The sequence below is a fragment of the Labeo rohita genome, chromosome 2 (genome assembly GCF_022985175.1).
Source record: "Labeo rohita strain BAU-BD-2019 chromosome 2, IGBB_LRoh.1.0, whole genome shotgun sequence".
Lineage (NCBI taxonomy): Eukaryota > Metazoa > Chordata > Actinopteri > Cypriniformes > Cyprinidae > Labeo > Labeo rohita.
This window is the reverse complement of record NC_066870.1, coordinates 31228762-31247108: the sequence shown is the minus strand read 5'-3', so window position 1 is coordinate 31247108 and position 18347 is coordinate 31228762. Positions and strand designations below refer to the sequence as shown.

At 36.6% G+C, this 18347-nt stretch overlaps 1 protein-coding gene across 3 annotated transcripts in view; it reads left to right on the top strand.

Annotated features, from left to right (window-relative positions):
- The window catches only part of cadm3 (cell adhesion molecule 3), an 83415-nt gene that overhangs the window by 51771 nt on the left and 13297 nt on the right, over positions 1–18347 (top strand). Inside the window, exons 4-10 of one of the 3 annotated variants that reach the window (XM_051129254.1) lie at positions 1728–1880; positions 5178–5315; positions 5412–5582; positions 10094–10184; positions 13243–13415; positions 13646–14026; positions 16818–16838. In XM_051129254.1, the coding sequence (XP_050985211.1) occupies positions 1728–1880; positions 5178–5315; positions 5412–5582; positions 10094–10184; positions 13243–13415; positions 13646–14026; positions 16818–16838 (1128 nt within the window). The remainder of the gene's footprint in view (positions 1–1727; positions 1881–5177; positions 5316–5411; positions 5583–10093; positions 10185–13242; positions 13416–13645; positions 14027–16817; positions 16839–18347) is intronic. The other 2 variants (XM_051129264.1, XM_051129273.1) reach the window with 2 other exon arrangements.

The window sequence follows — 18347 nt, the reverse complement described above, 5'->3', positions numbered from 1 at the left end:
TAAAGTTTATTAATGATAAGTCATCATTACTTTTGTTCCATTTTGCTGAAGAGAACAGTTGTTATTGTTAACTAAAACTGTTTTATTATTTTTATTCACTGAAATAAAGCTGAAATTAACTAAAATATAAATGTTTTACGAAAAACATAAACTTTGTAAAAATTACTTTTGCTATTAATTTTAGTAATTTAGTATTTTTTAAATTTTACAGATTTTTTTGTCATTTTTATTTAGTTTTTTTTTGTTTTGATTTATTTATGTTTAGCGTCAATTTTTATTTCTTCAACAAAGGTTATATTTAAAAACAATTTAAGTTTAAGTCTAATTTAAGTTTTTTAAGTGATGACTGATGATTGTTTATTAATTTTGTTAATTGCAATAAAGCTGAAACAAAATAAAATAGAAATGAAAAGTTAAACTAAAAAAATCTGAAAAAAATTTGAAAAAATATTTTGAGGTACTAAAATTATTAAAATGAACTGATTTTTTTTATTTCTTAAAAAAAGAAAATATAGAAATAAAAGAAATCTAAAAAAAAAATAGACTAATAAAAATCACCAAAAGAAAAAAAAAAGACCAAAAATCAGTAAGGCCTTAAAAAAATTACTAAAATAAAAATAAATTAAAACTGAAAATAGCTCATTTAAATCTGATTCAAAATAATAATTGCTATTACAGCATATAAGAGAAGAGGAGAAAGGCTGTATTTAAATGTATAAATCTATTAAAGTAAACATTTAGGATTGCATTAGCATATAGATTACCTTAAAGCTTACGGAAATGCTTTACTTTAAATTCTGTCTTTTTTTTTTTTGATATAAGTTTAATGCTTGGCTTGCTTGGATGATCAAAGACAGTTCTAGCCTATCAGAACAGGTCTTTTACATGTAGAATTAATGCACAGCGTGTTAATTTCCAAGGCTTGGTTGCACACGTATCTAATCTGAGGACTGAGTGTCTGCACTGTCATTTTGTCTGGTGAAATCTGTGTAGTCAATACGCAGTGTATCTACATGGGTTGCTATAGTAATAATGTCAGAATCAGCACGATGCCAAGAGACTTTTGCATACAACAACAGAGAGTAGCTGTCACTGGAAAGAGAGCAAAGAAAACTGAAAACTTTGCCTTTACTCATCTCTGTTGTCCCGCTGTGGTGCTGAACTCACAAGATCTGTAAGAGAACAGAGGCATTTTATGCATTCATGCATACAGTATACTGGGTTCAAAAGTGCTGACTCGTTCACGAATCACAACATGGTGAACGTCACGTGGTTTGTTAGATGAGGAAAGAGTAAGCGAAAATGCATTACATACACGTCACGTTCTGAATAATGAACAAAAAACTGCTTCGAAATCTGATCTGACCTTTTAGACCTAGTTCACTATTCATAACATAGGAAACATCATGTGGTTTGCTAGATGAGGGAAGAGTATGCAAAAATTAGTGACCTTTTAGACTACTAAAAATATAATTTGAACTAAATTTCAAATGAACGTAGTGTGTCTTATGTTTTTTTCTTTTTTAACTACAAGCCTGATACAGCAAAAAAAAGGGAGAGGGATGGTGGAACATAATCACATAAATCTAAATCACAATGGTTTTGGTGCCAGACACCTTGTCTAATGTTATCAGTGGACTTCAGGGGGGAAAATAAAATGCTAAAAACTGTAGTATATGACACCTGTGTAGTGTATGTGTTGTTCTTATCTGCTGTGTCTTTTTCAGCACTGAGAGATAACCGTATCCAGTTGGTAAAGTCCACGGCCACAGAACTGATAATCACCATCTCGGACGTTCAGCTGTCAGATGATGGAGAGTACACCTGTTCAATTTTCACCATGCCTGTACGGACTGCACGAGCCACAGTTACTGTACTTGGTAAGTATGTATGAGTTTGCATTTTAAGTCAGGAAAGGGTGATAGGAAATCACTGGAAATTGCTATTGACATAAGTGTGAATTCGGGTGACTTGGGTAAAAACAAGACCAAGTCATCCTGAATTAACCCTATATTTAGCATATTTCTTATTCCTCTTCTTGGATTTAACTAAAAGGCTATTAGACTATCATGGGTGCATTTAGCAAAAAAAATCTGTTTAATGGCTTTTCAATTAATATATTTTTGTGCCATGTGAAAGCAAGGCTTTTTTTCTATTTGTTGTTTATGTGAGCTCTCAAAGTGGTGTTTTAGCCACAAATGTTCAATCATTGAAATGGTGATGCATCTGACACCATTAGAAAATGAAAATGTTGCTTTCATTCAGTCAAACACAGCCAGAAGGCAGACGTAGTTGCTGTTGTAGTTTCTTTTTTTTTTTTTGGTTAAATAAGTTTAGAATCTTGTTATTTATGCCATTTTGAAACAATCTATTCATTTTGAAACATCTATCTATCTATCTATCTATCTATCTATCTATCTATCTATCTATCTATCTATCTATCTATCTATCTATCTATCTATCAGTGGAGTGCAGTGGTATTCTGAAATGAAGAGGCTCTTCCTTTTGTTTTGTCTTGTTTTGTTTTGTTTTGTACATTTGTAAATTCATGTCCTGGTCACATTGTCTTGGTTAAATAAACATTACTTACACTACCAGAATAAAAATCTACATTAACAAAGTAATTAATAAAACCAAGTATGAATCTCATCAGTTTGGTGTTTTTTTAAGCACATTTATTCCAAAATAATAACTCTAATAACTCAAGGCAGTAAAAGTGTTTGCTATATATTCAATATTTTATTTAAACAATTATATATTTTATTTATGAACTGATGTTCAGCTGTATAAACTTATTTTTGGATCATCAGTCATCAAAGTTTGGTAAACATTGGTCACAGATGCGATGTCCATTTAATTTCAACAGCTGATTGCTCACTAAAGAAAAACCCCATAGATCATGTTCATGTTTCAGGCCATTTGAAATTTGATTTTGACTTGACGAAGTGGTTATTCTGGTTATTCTGATGAATAATCGAGTAATTGGACAATTATAATTAATATTTTTGTAGTACACTCTTAAAAATAATGGTGCTTCACAATGTCATAGAAGAACCTTTTTTGTCTAAATGGTTCCATAAAGAACCTTTAACATCTGAAGAACATTTATGTTCCAAAAAAGGTTCTTGAGATTATAAAAAAGGTAAGAAATTAGAAACCTTAATTAAAGAACCTTTGACTGAATGGTTTATTGTGGAAACAAAAATGGTTATTCTATGGCACTGCAGTGAATAACCTTTTAAGCACCTTTATTTTAAAGAGTGTAATAAAAATAGACCTAAGTGAACAATAAATGACTTAAAATGCATATATAATAGCAATGATGCAATAATAATTAGTTTAAATAAAGTATCAAAAGAAAGTAATTATACTGAATTAATTTTATTAAATAAAACGGTTAAAATACATAATATATTATAAACAATAGAGCTAACGGCCTGACGATTGTTTTTACACATTACTGGGCCGTCTACTGTAATATTGACTCAACAACATTTAATTCAAATGTCCACTTAATCTTTAATATTTGGCAATTTCTTTATGACAGAAAAACTACAGCCACTGTAATTTCTTGAATATGTGGACATCAAAATGTATAAAATTTTGATTGAGGGTTTAAACATTTATTTTGAAATCACAATGAACTGTTAGCATATTAAGATAACTGATGTATTCTTCTGTGTTTGCGTAGGTTTATAAATGATTTACCTTACAAATATGATGAAATAACGCATGTTGCGTTCCCAAATCAACGTTATAATAATCCCAAACTCACAACAACATGTAGAGATGGAGTTTGAGACACTCCACACATGTAAGTGATAACAGTTCATGTAGCAGAATTTAGTGTAAACGGAGCCGCTCTGAGATGCATGTACGTAAACTACACGCATGTAAATAATTAAAGCGGATATATTAAACCTGCATCGTATATATCTGACCCTGGACCACAAAACCAGTCATACGGGTCAATTTTTTTAAATAGAAATGTATACATCATCTGAAAACTGAATAAATATGCCTACCATTGATGTACGGTTTGTTAGGATAGGGCAATATTTGGCTGAGATTCAACTATTTGAAAATCTGGAATCTAAGTTGGAAAAAATTAAAATATTGAGAACAGTTATCCCAATGAAGTTGTCCAAATTTAAGCGATGCATAAAATGGAGTTTTGATATATTTACGGTAGGAAATTTACAAAATATCTTATAAGCTTTTTTATTTCATATTTTGTAATATTTGGGTTGTTTTATTTTTGTGCTATGAATTTTTTTCTCATCCAACTTTTTGAGGAGACACTGCCTCCCTTGCCTCCGCCCCTGCTATCTATCTATCTATCTATCTATCTATCTATCTATCTATCTATCTATTTATTATAGTAGTGTGTCAATGTATCAGTAGTGGTAAGTTGGAAGTCAGTAAGTGAGTGAGATATCAGTTCAAAAACTGCAATAACTTGCAGGTTCAGTGAGTTTATATAGTGAAAAATTTGTCTGCCTGATTCAAACTGATAATGAGTTTTTTTGAGCGTTTAATGTAAATAAAAATCATTTGATTATGAATCAGACTACACTTGGATATTGGTAATGTATTTCTGCATGTAGCTCAAGAGGACAACTCAATGCTTTCTTGACATAATTTTACAGCGAGCAGTCTTGTGATATTTGCTTGCACCTGATTTTGGGAACCATGGTGCACACCAAAATCATTAAATATCCAGATACACATTTTGTCATTGATAACTGACATCTGTGCTTCACCTCTTTTGAAAAGCGCCAGCCGCTCCTGGTAAGCATGTTTGATGTGACCGGGCCCACGCGGAACCTGCACACTTATACCGGTTTTGGGGGAAAATCTGCATAATTGATTTAAATACGGTAAAATGTGTTAAACGGAGCTGAAAGTACTGTACTCTTCTTGGCAGCTAATAAAGTATGATTTGCCAAATTATTATATAAAAGAACACGCAAGGGGCGGGGGTACGAATGATGGACGTTTTCAGTAGATTTCATTTGGTGCAAATTCCATGCAGGCCTACTAACAAGTAGCTAGTTGTTAATAGGGAGCCTCTACTTAGGGAGCAGAACTTGTTTTATTTTATTTACGTTTTATCTAGCCACAAGTGCACCTGAAAATGTTATGTTTTTCATTTTACATCTGTTTCTCTCTCACAGGTGTTCCAGGTAAGCCGGTGATAACAGGTTTTGAAGATGCTGTTCAAGAGGGTGGCAAGGTTACTCTCACCTGCACGAGTTCAGGCAGCAAACCTCCTGCTAAACTACACTGGTACCGTGATCAAGAGGAGATACAAGGTAAAAACACATGCAGTCAGGTCAGAAATCTGCTTTGAACCCACACTGTTGTTGTTGAGTAATTACAGTGTTTACTTTGTGTTTGTGCATGTGTAGGGCGTCCTGATGTAGTGGAGTCCAACCCTGATGAACCGACTTACACAGTAACCAGCGAGCTCACCCTCACAGTCACCAGGAACGATAACAACGCTCTGATCGCCTGTGCGGTGGATCACCCGTCCATCGCCAATGGAGACAAGAGGACAGAGCAGCCCCTCAGCGTCTTGTGTAAGACAATCAAAGCCAGAAAGCTTATTTAATACTACTGTGTGATTTTAGAAATGTCAACCACAAGAAGTTCTGCTATAACTAGACGCTTTCAGCACAGACAACTTGTTTTTAGTGGGAGCTTTTTTACGTTTAATACAGAAGTTGTGAGTAATGGCATACAATATCACAACATGGTGCTTTAATAAAGAATTCAGCCGTTCTGTGTTCACACCATCACATCTGTTTTTATCACCTGTTTTACAATTGCTTCAGACTTTAAATTATGCAAACCTGTTTAGTGACATTGACATTGCATTTAGAGTATACGTTTGATCAGTTAATGCACTTCCTGGAAATCAAACCCATGACTTTGGTGTTGCTGGCACCATTTTCTTGTTGAAGTCTTAAGAATGTGAAAGTGTTATAATATATCACTTTTTTTGCTTTTAGAAGGTTTAAAACACAAGTGCTAAAAAAAATCTGAAGCAGCTGTTTGGTGTTGATTCCAGACTTATCATTCTGTTGTTACTGTATGAATAATCTTCTCTTTTGGTTTGCATACATTTAGATCCATATAAAATGACATACAGTTGAAGGCAAAAGTTTGCATACACCTTGCCTAATCTGCAAAATGTTTGACCAAAATAAGAGATAATATATAAAATGCATGCTATTTTTTTATTTAGTAATGACCTGAATAAGGCATTTAACATAAAATACATTTACATATAGTCCACAAGATTTTGTTTCATGAGTCCCTTGTTTGTCCTGAACAGTTAAACTGCCCGCTGTTTTTTAGAAAAATCCTTCAGGTCCCACAGATTCTTTGGTTTTTCAGCATTTTTGTGTATTTGAACCCTTTCCAACAATGATGAATTTGAGATCCATCTTTTCACACTGGGGACAACTGAGGGACTCACATGCAACTATCACAGAAGGTTCAAATGCTCCCTGATGCGCCAGAAGGAAACATGATGCACTAAAGAGGGGGGGGTGAAAACTTTTGAACAGAATGGAGATGTGTACATTTTTCTTATTTGCCTAAATATCACATTTTTTCCATTTATTACTGCCTTTCAGAGGCTACAGAAGATAGTTACACATTTCCCAGAAGACAAAAAAAAAAGGTTACATTTACCCTGATTTTCAAATTCAAAACGTTTTCAGCCCCCTGAAGATCAGAGTAAATTTAACCTATTTTGTCTTCTCGGAAACATGTAAGTATCTTCTGCAGCTTCTGAATGGGCATTACTAAATAAAAAAATAGAATATTTAGGCAAAATAAGAAAATGTATTAAAAAGTTTATACCCCTGGCTCTTAATGCATATTTTGTCCTTCTGAAGCATCAGTATATATATATATATATATATATATATATATACCAGTTTGAGATTATTTGAGCTTTGTGACATGGCATGTTTTCTATGGGATTATTTTTGTGCCAATAAGAATGAACGTAACTTTATAAAACTGAACGTAACTTTCCAAGAAACGATCAAAAATATGCCACTGCAAAAGAAGAAAAACACAATGAAAATGAAAAAAATGAACTCAGTCGGACGAATTTAACATGCTCTTCAAATATGCTTCATTCTTTGTTAATGATTTTCAAAGAATCGTTTTCGCGAATCATGGATTCTGAATGCATTGCCACAGCTTTCGCTTACGCTTCGCAAATTTTCGTTTGCTGTTTTGGCACAAACCTCTCGTGGGGGCGGGCTTAACAGCGATCTACTCTAACTGGCTAATGAGCTTTTGATGGACAGTTGCTCTCTGACCTGGAAGCACAGACGGTGACGTCAGTGGTGCAATACGTCGTGCTTTGTTTATAGAAAATATCAGAACTGTTGCACACTGTACATTAATAAAACTTTTATCGATGTTATTGATTAACGTTACTTTAGCAACACGAACTTACTTCAAGCTGCCCTGAGGGACAAGCTGAGGTGGAAGATGATGCTGCTCCGTGTCTCTGCTGGGAGCTCATCTTTAGAAACTAAGAGACGACCGTAGGTGAAATACTAATAACATTAATACTTAATATAAACAAAGCACGACGTATTGCACACCGCAACAACTTTCCAATATGTGCGCCACTGACGTCACCGTCCGTGCTTCCAGGTCAGAGAGCAACTGTCCATCAAAAGCTCATTAGCCAATTAGAGTAGATCGTTGTTAAGCCCGCCCCCACGAGAGGTTTGTGCCAAAACAGCAAACGAAAATTTGCAAAGCGTAAGCGAAAGCTGTGGCAACGCATTCAGAATCCATGATTCGCGAAAACGATTCTTTGAAAATCATTAACAAAGAATGAAGCATATTTGAAGAGCATGTTAAATTCGTCCGACTGAGTTCATTTTTTCATTTTCATTGTGTTTTTCTTCTTTTGCAGTGGCATATTTTTGATCGTTTCTTGGAAAGTTACGTTCAGTTTTATAAAGTTACGTTCATTCTTATTGGCACAAAAATAATCCCATAGTTTTCCTGCTGGAAGCAGGAAATGGATGGGTACACTGTGGTCATAAAGGGATGGACATGGTCAGCAACAATACTCGTGTAGGTTTTGATGTTTAAACGATGCTCAGTTGGTAAAAAAGGCCACAAAATGTGCCAAGAAAATGTCCTCAAAACCATTACAATACCAGCAGTAGCCTGAACCGTCAATACAAGGCAGGACAGATCCATGCTTTCATGTTGTTAACGCCAAATTCTGACCCTACCATCTGAATGTCACAGCAGAAATGGAGACTTGTCACACCAAGCATCCCTTTTCCAGTCTTCTGTTGTCCAATTTTAGAGAACCTGTGAGAATTGTAGCCTCAGCTTGCTGTTTTTAGCTGACAGAAGTGGCACCCGGTGTGGTCTTCTGCTGCTGTAGCCCATCTGCTTCAAGATTCGACATGTTGTGCGTTCAAAGATGCTCTTCTGCATTGCTTGGTTGTAACGAGTGGTTATTCGAGTTACTGTTGCCTTTCTATCAGTTCAACCAGTCTGGCCAGTCTCCTCTGACATCTGGCATCAACAAGGCATTTTCGCCCACAGAACTGCCGCTCACTTGGTATTTTTTCTTTTTTTGGAGCATTCTCTATAAACCCTAGAGATGGCTGTTTGTGAAAATCCCAGTAGATCAGCAGTTTCTGAAATACCTCAGACTAGTCCGTCTAGCACCAACAACCATACCAGGTTCAAAGTCACTTAAATCATGTTTCTTCTCCATTCTGATACTTGAACTTCAACAGATTGTCTTGACCATATCTGCATGCCCGAATGCATTGAGCGGCTGTCATGTGACCATGTGATATTATTAGATCCTTGCATTAAAGGGGGTCCTAAAAAAGTCTTGATTTTCTTTTGGGGATGTACTGGAACATGCTGTCATGCTTGGTGGTTCGAAAAACACTTATTTTTCAAAGCAATTAGCGCAAGCTAGATTAACAGTGAATCTTATGTTTTAAATATAGATATTTTTCTTACGATTCGCTACAGGAGACCCCCGGGAGCTGTATGAGGCACTTTTTATTATAAATGGATGCACTTTATTAGACTTTATTAGACTCCGATTGCATTCGTCTAAAAGAAGGAAGTCATATACACCTAGAATGCATGGAGGGTGAGTAAATAATACGCTACAGTAGTGTTGAGTCCCATCCTCAGCCTGTGAGATTGCCAATACATGATATTATCGTGCTAATTTATTTGATTATTTTACATACTTAATTTTATTGCCCGAAACCAGCTCCAGCATAAGGCTTAAAACAGCCTAACATTATTAAAAAACATAATCACTGATCAGCCTAGACTATTATAGTGCAAGTTTATGTATTTTAAAAAACACTTGTGTTATAAGTGAAGCTATCTACACTGTATGATGAATAAATTTCTTACCACGTCTGTGACGTGTTGCGGCTTCGACACGGCAGCCGGAGTAGATCGCGGCTTCGGCCTGTGTTTTGACCCCTGTACTGCACATGTCTATGGTGCATTACTGCTCTGAAGCGGCCACTCTAGTCAATGCATGTGTTTATAACCACCGCGCTGCGGCTCGTTGAAGCAGTTCTCCGCGCTGCATTGCTAAAGTTTGGCTAATCCCCCACCTCGTCCCTACCCTCCCTCCAACAATTCAAATTTCCGTAGGTGGGATTTAATTTAATAATATTCTAAAGGACCACGTTGTGACATCATTGCATGTGGGAAACAAACGCTGTAGTCCCAATGAGCCATTCGTTGTAGCTCATGAAAAGAGATTTTTTTTTAAATGAAATATCTCCCTTTGGAGTGGACTTTGGGATTTGTAACTTTGTAGATCTTTTTCATGCCCAAAGATACACACCACACACTGACTAAAATTCAAAAAGTGAAAAAGCATAATAGCACCCCTTTAAGGAGCAGTTGAATTTCCAGCACATTTTCTGTGATATTAGCCATACTGTGATATTAGATTATTAGATTTTGGTCATACCACCCACTCCTTCTATATAATACATTGCCATGAAGATAACAAAAACTAAATGTCTGTTTGTGTGTCTCTCAGTTTCTCCAAGCGTGTTAATTCATCCTAAGAGTGACCTGCCCAGAGAAGGAGAGAAGTTTTTCCTGCAGTGTGTGGGGAACGGAAATCCAGAGTAAGGCACACACACTCTCTCTCTCATTTCCATTCTTGACATTCATGTTTTATGTATGAAGCTGAAAATGGTCAGCCTATTGATCTCCTTTCTCTCTTTAACACACACACACACACATACAGTGTTTGGTTTGACAGTATCACCGAGATATTTATGTTGTTGTCACATGAAAAACAGAGAGGGATCAGAGATGTCCTTACACAGGCTTGTTTTAAAAACACACCCTCTATGATCTTAGCGAGTTTAGCAACTCCCTTTCTGAAGCTAAAGGATGAAATGTTGTTATTTCAGATGTATTTATTACATTTTTAGCTACTTAAGCCTGGTTATATCACATAAATATTTCTCGCTGGAAATAGACATTAATGTAATTGAATATCACCCTCTACTGGTGCAGGATCGCATTACAGCTCATTATTGCTCCTGACATCCATTAGTACCACACCGAGAGCTATTCAACCCCATTTAGACATCCCATAGTGTCTCTCTGTCGCATTTTCTCATTTGCTTTTACGCTCTATCGCTTTCTTACTGGAATGGGAGCACAAATAGGAGGACTGTATATGAAGAAGATACCTGTAGTATCAGAGGTGGCATTTACAGGGTCTGTAATGATTTTTCTTCAGCTGAATTATTGTCTAGAAACATTTGGTGTTAGTAAGATGCTTTTATTCAGCAAGGATGCATTAAACTGACCAAAAGTGACACTTTAATCAGCACAACTGTTTTCAACGTTGATAATAGTGATGTTTCGTGAGCACCAAATCAGCCTGTTAGAATGATTTCTGAAGGATCAAGTGACTTTAAAGACGTTGAAGTAAAGGCTTCTGAAAATTCTGCTTTGCCATCAAAGGAATACAGTTGAAGTCAAACGTTTACATCCCCCTTTCAGAATCATTAAAAATGTTAATTATTTTACCAAAATGAAAGGGATCATACAAAATGCATGTTATTGTTTATTTAGTACTGAACTGAATAAGATAATTCACATAAAATATGTTTACATGTAGTCCACAAGAGAAAATAAAAATGACCTGGTTCAAAAGTTTACATCATCTTGATTCTTAATACTGTGTTGTTACCTGAATGATCCACAGCTGTCTTTTTTTGTTTAGTGATAGTTGTTCACGAGTCCCTTGTTTGTCCTAAACAGTTAAACTGCTTGCTGTTCTTCAGAAAAATCCTTAAGGTCCCACAAATTCTTTGGTTGTCCAGCATTTTTGTGTATTTGAACCCTTTCCAACAATGACTGTATGATTTTGAGATCCATCTTTTTACACTGAGGACAACTGAGGGACCTGTATGCAACTACTACAGAAGGTTCAACACTCACTGATGCTCCAGAAGGAAAAACCATGCATTAAGAGACAGGGGGTGAAAACTTGTGAGCAGAATTGATATGTGTACATTTTTCTTATTTCGCCTAAATATTATATATTTTTATTTAGTACTGTCTTTTAGAAGTTACAGAAGATACTTACATGTCTCCCAGAAGACAAAATAAGTTAGATTTACCCTGATCTTCAAATTCAAAAAGTTTCATTGTGTTTCCTCTTGAAGCATCAGTGAGTGTTTGAACCTTCTGTAATAGCTGCATATGAGTTGATCAGTTGTCCTCACTGTGAAAAGATGAATCTCAAAATCATACAGTCATTGTTGGAAAGGGTTCAAATACACAAAAGTGCTGGAAAACCCAAGAATTTATGGGACCTGAAGGATTTTTCTGAAGAACAGCAGGCAGTTTAACTGTTCAGGACAAACAAGCGACTCATGAACAACTATCACTAAAAAAAAGCACAGATGTGAATCATTCAGGTAACAACACAGTATTAGTGATGTAAACAAGAGGATGTAAACTTTTGATCCGGGTTGTTTTTGTTATAAATTAAACTATTATTTTCTCTTGTGGACTATATGTAAACATATTTTATGTGAAATATCTTATTCAGATCAGTACTGAATAAACAATAACATGCATTTTGTATGATCCCTCTTATTTTGGTAAAATAGTTAACATTTTTAATGAACTGTAAATTACATTTTAAATATTAATATAGAAAACAGTTATTTTAAATTGTAATGAATTCAAATGTGATGCTTTACATTAGTGTCATATATTAGCCAGTCTCTATGTGAAACGCTGCCTCTCATATCTGCTTGTTTTGGTGTCTTACTGTATTGCAAGTACACTGAGATATTAGTTTAGTCATAACTTCACCGCTCTATCAACATCAATAAAAAAAATTATACTATTTGGATTATTCACACTCTCAAATAATGATACGCTTGCGTTCTTACCGTAGTTCTCTAAATCCCTGTAACACACACAGACACGCTGATTTGGACACGGTATGAGCACACAGAGAAAAAGCCACAGTTAGTTTGGCATATTGAGAGGATTTTAAAGGTGAAGTGTGTAATTTTTTGATGCTAAAATACCTTCTTTTATCCCAGCAGTAGGTAAACGTCCTCAGGAAGTGTGAACACTGTGACACTATCAAAACATTTCTCTGTTCATTTGAGTACCTGACCAGCACGACACAGCAACACCAGCTCAACCAATAGCGGGAATTTCGGATGGGGTTGGGCGGGGCTATCAGTTTGGCTAACCAGTGGAAAACAGGGAGAGTGTTTAGGAAATCTATTTGATTGTCATTGGCCCTATCCCAAATCCCATCACGCCAGTTGTAGTCCACCCAGAAATTCACTTTTATTCCTCATTGTGTTAACGATAGCAGCTATTTCTGGACATTTGATTCGCAAGACCTTCCAGGTCAGGTGTGTTGCAGCACTGGTGGTTTGGCCACCTGGTTTTCCTTCCCATTTGATCAAGTCTGGTTCGTTTCACTTGACATGTGACTGAGCTTCACTGTGTTCGGGACGCTTTCCAGTGCATCCCTCTGTGCTCTTCAGCTCTTTTGATAGTGTGCCAAATTGCAAAACCCTTCAATCTGCTCAATTAAACGACTCTTTCTGCTTTGCTTTTGATGTGAAATTTCAAAACGATGTATATGTGGTCCGTTTTGTAATGTAATCTCTCTCCCTCTCTCTCTCTCAGACCGACTGCATTTGTGTGGCGGAGAAAAGACGGGGAGCTCCCCCCGCTGGCAAAGGTGGATGGTGCGTTCCTGCACTTCGAATCTCTCAACAAGTCGGATAATGGTGTTTATGAGTGCCAGGCTGATAATGGGATCGGCATGGGGGACGTGACGCACACCCTTCTGGTACAAGGTAGTTAATGAGAGACAAATGAGGAATGGGGTGGAATGGAGAGAAAAGGTGTTTTTGTCATTGTTTATTTCTTCTGCTGTTTTACGTTTACCTTCACGTTTTTTTTCTGAATTTTACTTTCCTTTCTTTTTGTTTCTCTTTTTGCATGACGTGTTCTTTTTTTCCTTTTCCATTGTCCCTCCCGTCTATCATCCATCTTATTTTTCATCGTCATTTCCTTCATCATCAAGACCAGCAAGATTCAGACCTCTTTATTTTCACCTCAACTCTCCTTTCATCCTCTGCTTTTCCCACCTTTTCTCCTGAAACTTCCGTTTTACCAACTACTGAAGCGGAAACTCTTCCTCCACCCTCATCTTCGTCGTCTTCCACTACCGTTCCCACATCCACTCTTACCTCCTCCTCGACTCTCCCTCCTCTCACTTCTGCTCCTTCCACTCTCCCTCCCTCTCCTGAAATTCCCACCACCTCTCTTTCCAACGCTCTCTTCCCTGATCTCACTCTTCTGCCTTCCTCTGTTCCTGCTCGCACCCCTCCCTCACCCCCCTCCTCTTCCTCCCCTGCCACTCCATCATCTGTTCCTCGGCTGAATGGAGTGTACACCTTTACAGGTAATCCATCGTGCACATACACAAACCTAACCATGGTTTAAAATGGCACTGCTGTGCTGCTGATCACAGTTACCGGTTTCTGTGTGTGTGTGTGTGTGTGTGTGTGGGATAGGGATGGGCATGATTACCCAAGTGCTCTGAGAAAAGACCGCAATGATCAACCATGACAACACAATAATTACCTTGACTTTTAAACTTCAAAACATTTCACACTGAACAACATCCAGTAACAACCATGCACAGATTAGATAACAGGGGTATTCTGTAATGCAGATATTTATTTATTTTCGTTTGTATATGTTAATCCAAACCTGAATGACATATTTCTTTTGTTCACTTCCAGAGTAATTTCTCACCCCCATGTCTTCCAAGATGTTCATGTCTTTCTTTCTTCAGTCGAAAGGAATTAAGGTTTTAGAGGAAAACATTCCAGGATTTTTTCCATATAGTGGACTTCAATGGGAGCCAACATGTTGAAGGTCCAATCTGCAGTTTCAGTGCAGCTTCAAAGTGCTCTACAAGATCCCAGTCAAGGAATAAGGCTCTTATATAGCGAAACAATTGGTCATTTTCTAACCACCATTTTTTAACCACAAATGCTCATCTTGCACTAGCTCATATTCACACATTACCAAGTAATGGTAAGGTCACATTTAATGTAGGTGGAAGTCCCAACCTAGCGTTTACAAAGTGAATGTGCAAAAAATGTGCCCTTTGCAAAAAGGGTAAAACAACAATGACGGAAGGATTTGAAGTTGGAGTTTTTCGTCTTACCCAACCATTTTGAACCAAAGTACACAGAGGAAGAGCTAACCACCAGCATTTAGGTTAAAAAGTATATAATGTTTTTTTTTTTAGAAAATGTCAGATGTTTTGCAAGATAAGACCTTTATTCCTCTGCTGGGATCATGTAGAGTCCTTTGAAGCTGCATTGAAGCTGCAATTTGGACCTTCAACCTGCTGATCCCCATTTAAGTCCACTATATCGAGAAAAATCCTGGAATGTTTTCCTCAGAAAACTTTAATTTCTTTTCAGCTGAAGAAAGAAAGACATGAACATCTTGGATAACATGGGGGTGAGTAAATTATCAGGTAATTGTTATTCTGGAAATGATCTAATTTTTTATTTTCAAAAACACCATGAAAGTATCATTGGTTCCGAATGATTTGTGAGTGAATTGAACTGATTTGATTTTCAAGCTCCATTCTTTAAAAGAAGTCCACTTCCAGAACAACAGTTTACAGGTAATGTACTCACCCCCTTGTCATCCAAGATGTTCATGTCTTTCTTTCTTCAGCCGTAAAGAAATGATGTTTTTTGAGGGAAACATTTCAGGATTTGTCTCCATAAAATGGACTGCTATGGTGCCCCGATTTTGAACTTCCAAAATGCAGTTTAAATGTGGCTTCAAACGATCCCAAATGCGGTTGTAAATGATCCCAACTGAAGAAGAAGGGTCTTATCTAGCGAAACGATTGGTTATATTCATTAAAAAAAAAAAAACGATTTAAATACTTTTTAATCTCAAACACTTGTCTTGTCTTGTTCTCCCTGAACTCAAAATCAAGTACTGACTCAGTCTTCAAAGAAGATCAAACACCCTTAACAAAAAAAAGGTAAAACAGTGATATAGGAAGATTTTGAAGTTGAGGGAGAACATGAGATGGGAATTTTTCGACATACCCTAACTGTCATGAACTGAAAAAAAAAAACAGTTCAAGCAGAGTTAGACAAGACGAGCGTTTGACATTAAAAAGTACATAAATTGTATTATTTTTATGAATATAACAGCTAGATAAGACCCTTTTTTCTTGGCTGGGATCGTTTGAAGCCACATTTAAACTACATTTTGGAAGCTGGGGTACATTTTGGAAGCTGGGCATTAAACACGGGGCACCATAGAAGTCCACTATATGGAAAAAAATCCTGAAATGTTTTCCTTAAAAAACATAATTTCTTTACGACTGAAGAAAGAAAGACATGAACATCTTGGATGACAAGGGGTGAATACATTATCCATCAATTTTGTTCTGAAAGTGGACTACTCCTTTAAATCCTCTTGGTCCTCATTCACATTAAGAATATTCTACAAAAAAGTACCCTTTATTGTTCCAAAGAAGGAAGTCTTACAGTGTTGGAATGGTTTGGAATTTCCATTAGAGATGTTTCTTCTAATGCGTGTCATGTTCATGTCTAAAAACGAAAAATAACACACACACAGATGTGCAGACCCCCCCAAAGCTCTTGAGAACTTGCTTGATTCATCTTTTGTGTACCTGTGTAGACAAAACGACCGAAATGCCCATCCCTGGTGTGTGGGTGGAACAGCTTGAATGTGTCACTTCATAATCGAGCAGGTTGTGTTTGTGTGTGCGGGAAAGATTGAGATGTATATTGAGATCTTCAGTGCAGTATCACAGAAGCATGTTGAGCAGCATCTGCTGTCGGCTTTGACTGTAATGCAGGATTTAACCAGGCACATCTCACGGCAAAGCCTGTGATTATCCAGAAACACAATCTGACACCACACCTTCCCTCCAGAAAACATTCGCTTCAATTATTTCATTATTTCGCTACGTGAAATCCTCTTTAATACTCTTCTGAGATACTTATTTTTTTGGTAGTGTTCATTGAGCACACACACATGCACGCTCGCACACATTATTTCATTGTTTCTCTTTGTTCCTTTTCTTGCTTCACATTCCACTCATGTGGTCCTCATCCATCCATCCATCCATCCATCCACTCATCCATCCACCCATCCATTCATCCCTTCATCCTCTTGAGAAGAAGCCGGAGTGAACGCTGCAGGTATTGTCACCTCACTCTCTAACTTTCTCTTTCTATTTCTCTTTCTTTCTTTCAGTAGTGTCCTTTGTTTGAATCTCTGTCCCTTTCTTTCTCCTCTCTCTGTCTTTCATTTGTCTGTTAGTCTCAATTTATGAAGGTTCTGGGTGTGTGTTTTTTTTAGCTACAACTCTGTTGAATTGCACTGTCATTATGAACATAGTTAATGATGCAGGAACGTTGTTAATGAAGGCAAAGCATTTGATATTACATGGAAAACTATTAATATCAGCGTAAATTTGTTGCTTCATTGAAAGCTTAGAACTGAATTACGTTGATGCCAAAAACTGCATTTTCAGCCAATCTGAAAACAATCTCGCTTTGAGTGAATGAGATATTATTGATGCAACTCGGTTTTTGCTACAGGGAGGTCCAGCCATCTGTAGCCTGTTGGAACAAGCAAATCTAAGTCATCAGCGATGAATCGTTTGAACCTGGAAATGCATCTTCCCCCTTTATCAATGTGGTCATTTGCAGAGCCTGACTGATAAGGGATGCCGATTTCTGTCACTTTACATGCTGCGAGTTCGATTCTGCTCCTTCCTCATGGGTCTTTTTCCACATTGTGCTAATTTAAACCGTAGTCCATTTGCATCATCAACACGAGTGCATCACGCAGAGACCCTCCCCCAGGGGAGACTACAATCTCTGCTCAAAAATGCGCAACACCGTGGGATCCCAACGGGGGGCCAGAGGCTGTTCTATTTGTATGGACGTCAAAGGAGGACATGCTTTAAAACCCTGAAAAAACTATTTTTGTATCGAATCAAACTGTTTATCACATAATAAATTGATTGCCTTGGTGCTAATCTTTAACACTGTGCCTTAACAGTTTAGAGAAAGCTAAATTAGGAGATTTCCATGAAAAATTAGCAATTTATAAAAGAAGGTTTTTATTTCCAGCATTGCATAGTAATTTCTCCAACACAACCCTCTATGTACACCTTGACAATAGGATTGGATATTGGCTATTGGCTAGAACATTTTTTAATTTCCTCACCAGACTGATATACTTTTTCTTTATGCATAGAGTATAAATTCAGCTTTTTTTCATAAGAATATGCATGTAAATTTTATGGGTCAAGCTTCCAGTCTCATCCACGTCCAGCTATTTTTAGCTGTACAAAACAGCTTGTTTTGCTGCCGTAAGTAATGAACCGCAAGTCTCACCCATAGGCTTACTTACGCATTGAAGAAAAAGTTGGATATATAAAAAGCTTACATTTGTAAATTGGCACAGCTTTTTAAATATCTGAAAGTACACAATTAACATCAGTCAGTCAAGCATTACAATATGATATTATGATAATCAAGCATTATTTAATGATAATTAGAACGAAAACGTGGTAAACATGTATGAATTAGTCAATTTAACTGAATTTAGGACTGGTGGTGGTGCTCAAGATGTTGGTTATTCAGTGTTTCTTGAAAAAAGGGGAAAAAACTAACAATAATACTTATAAATAGCAATAA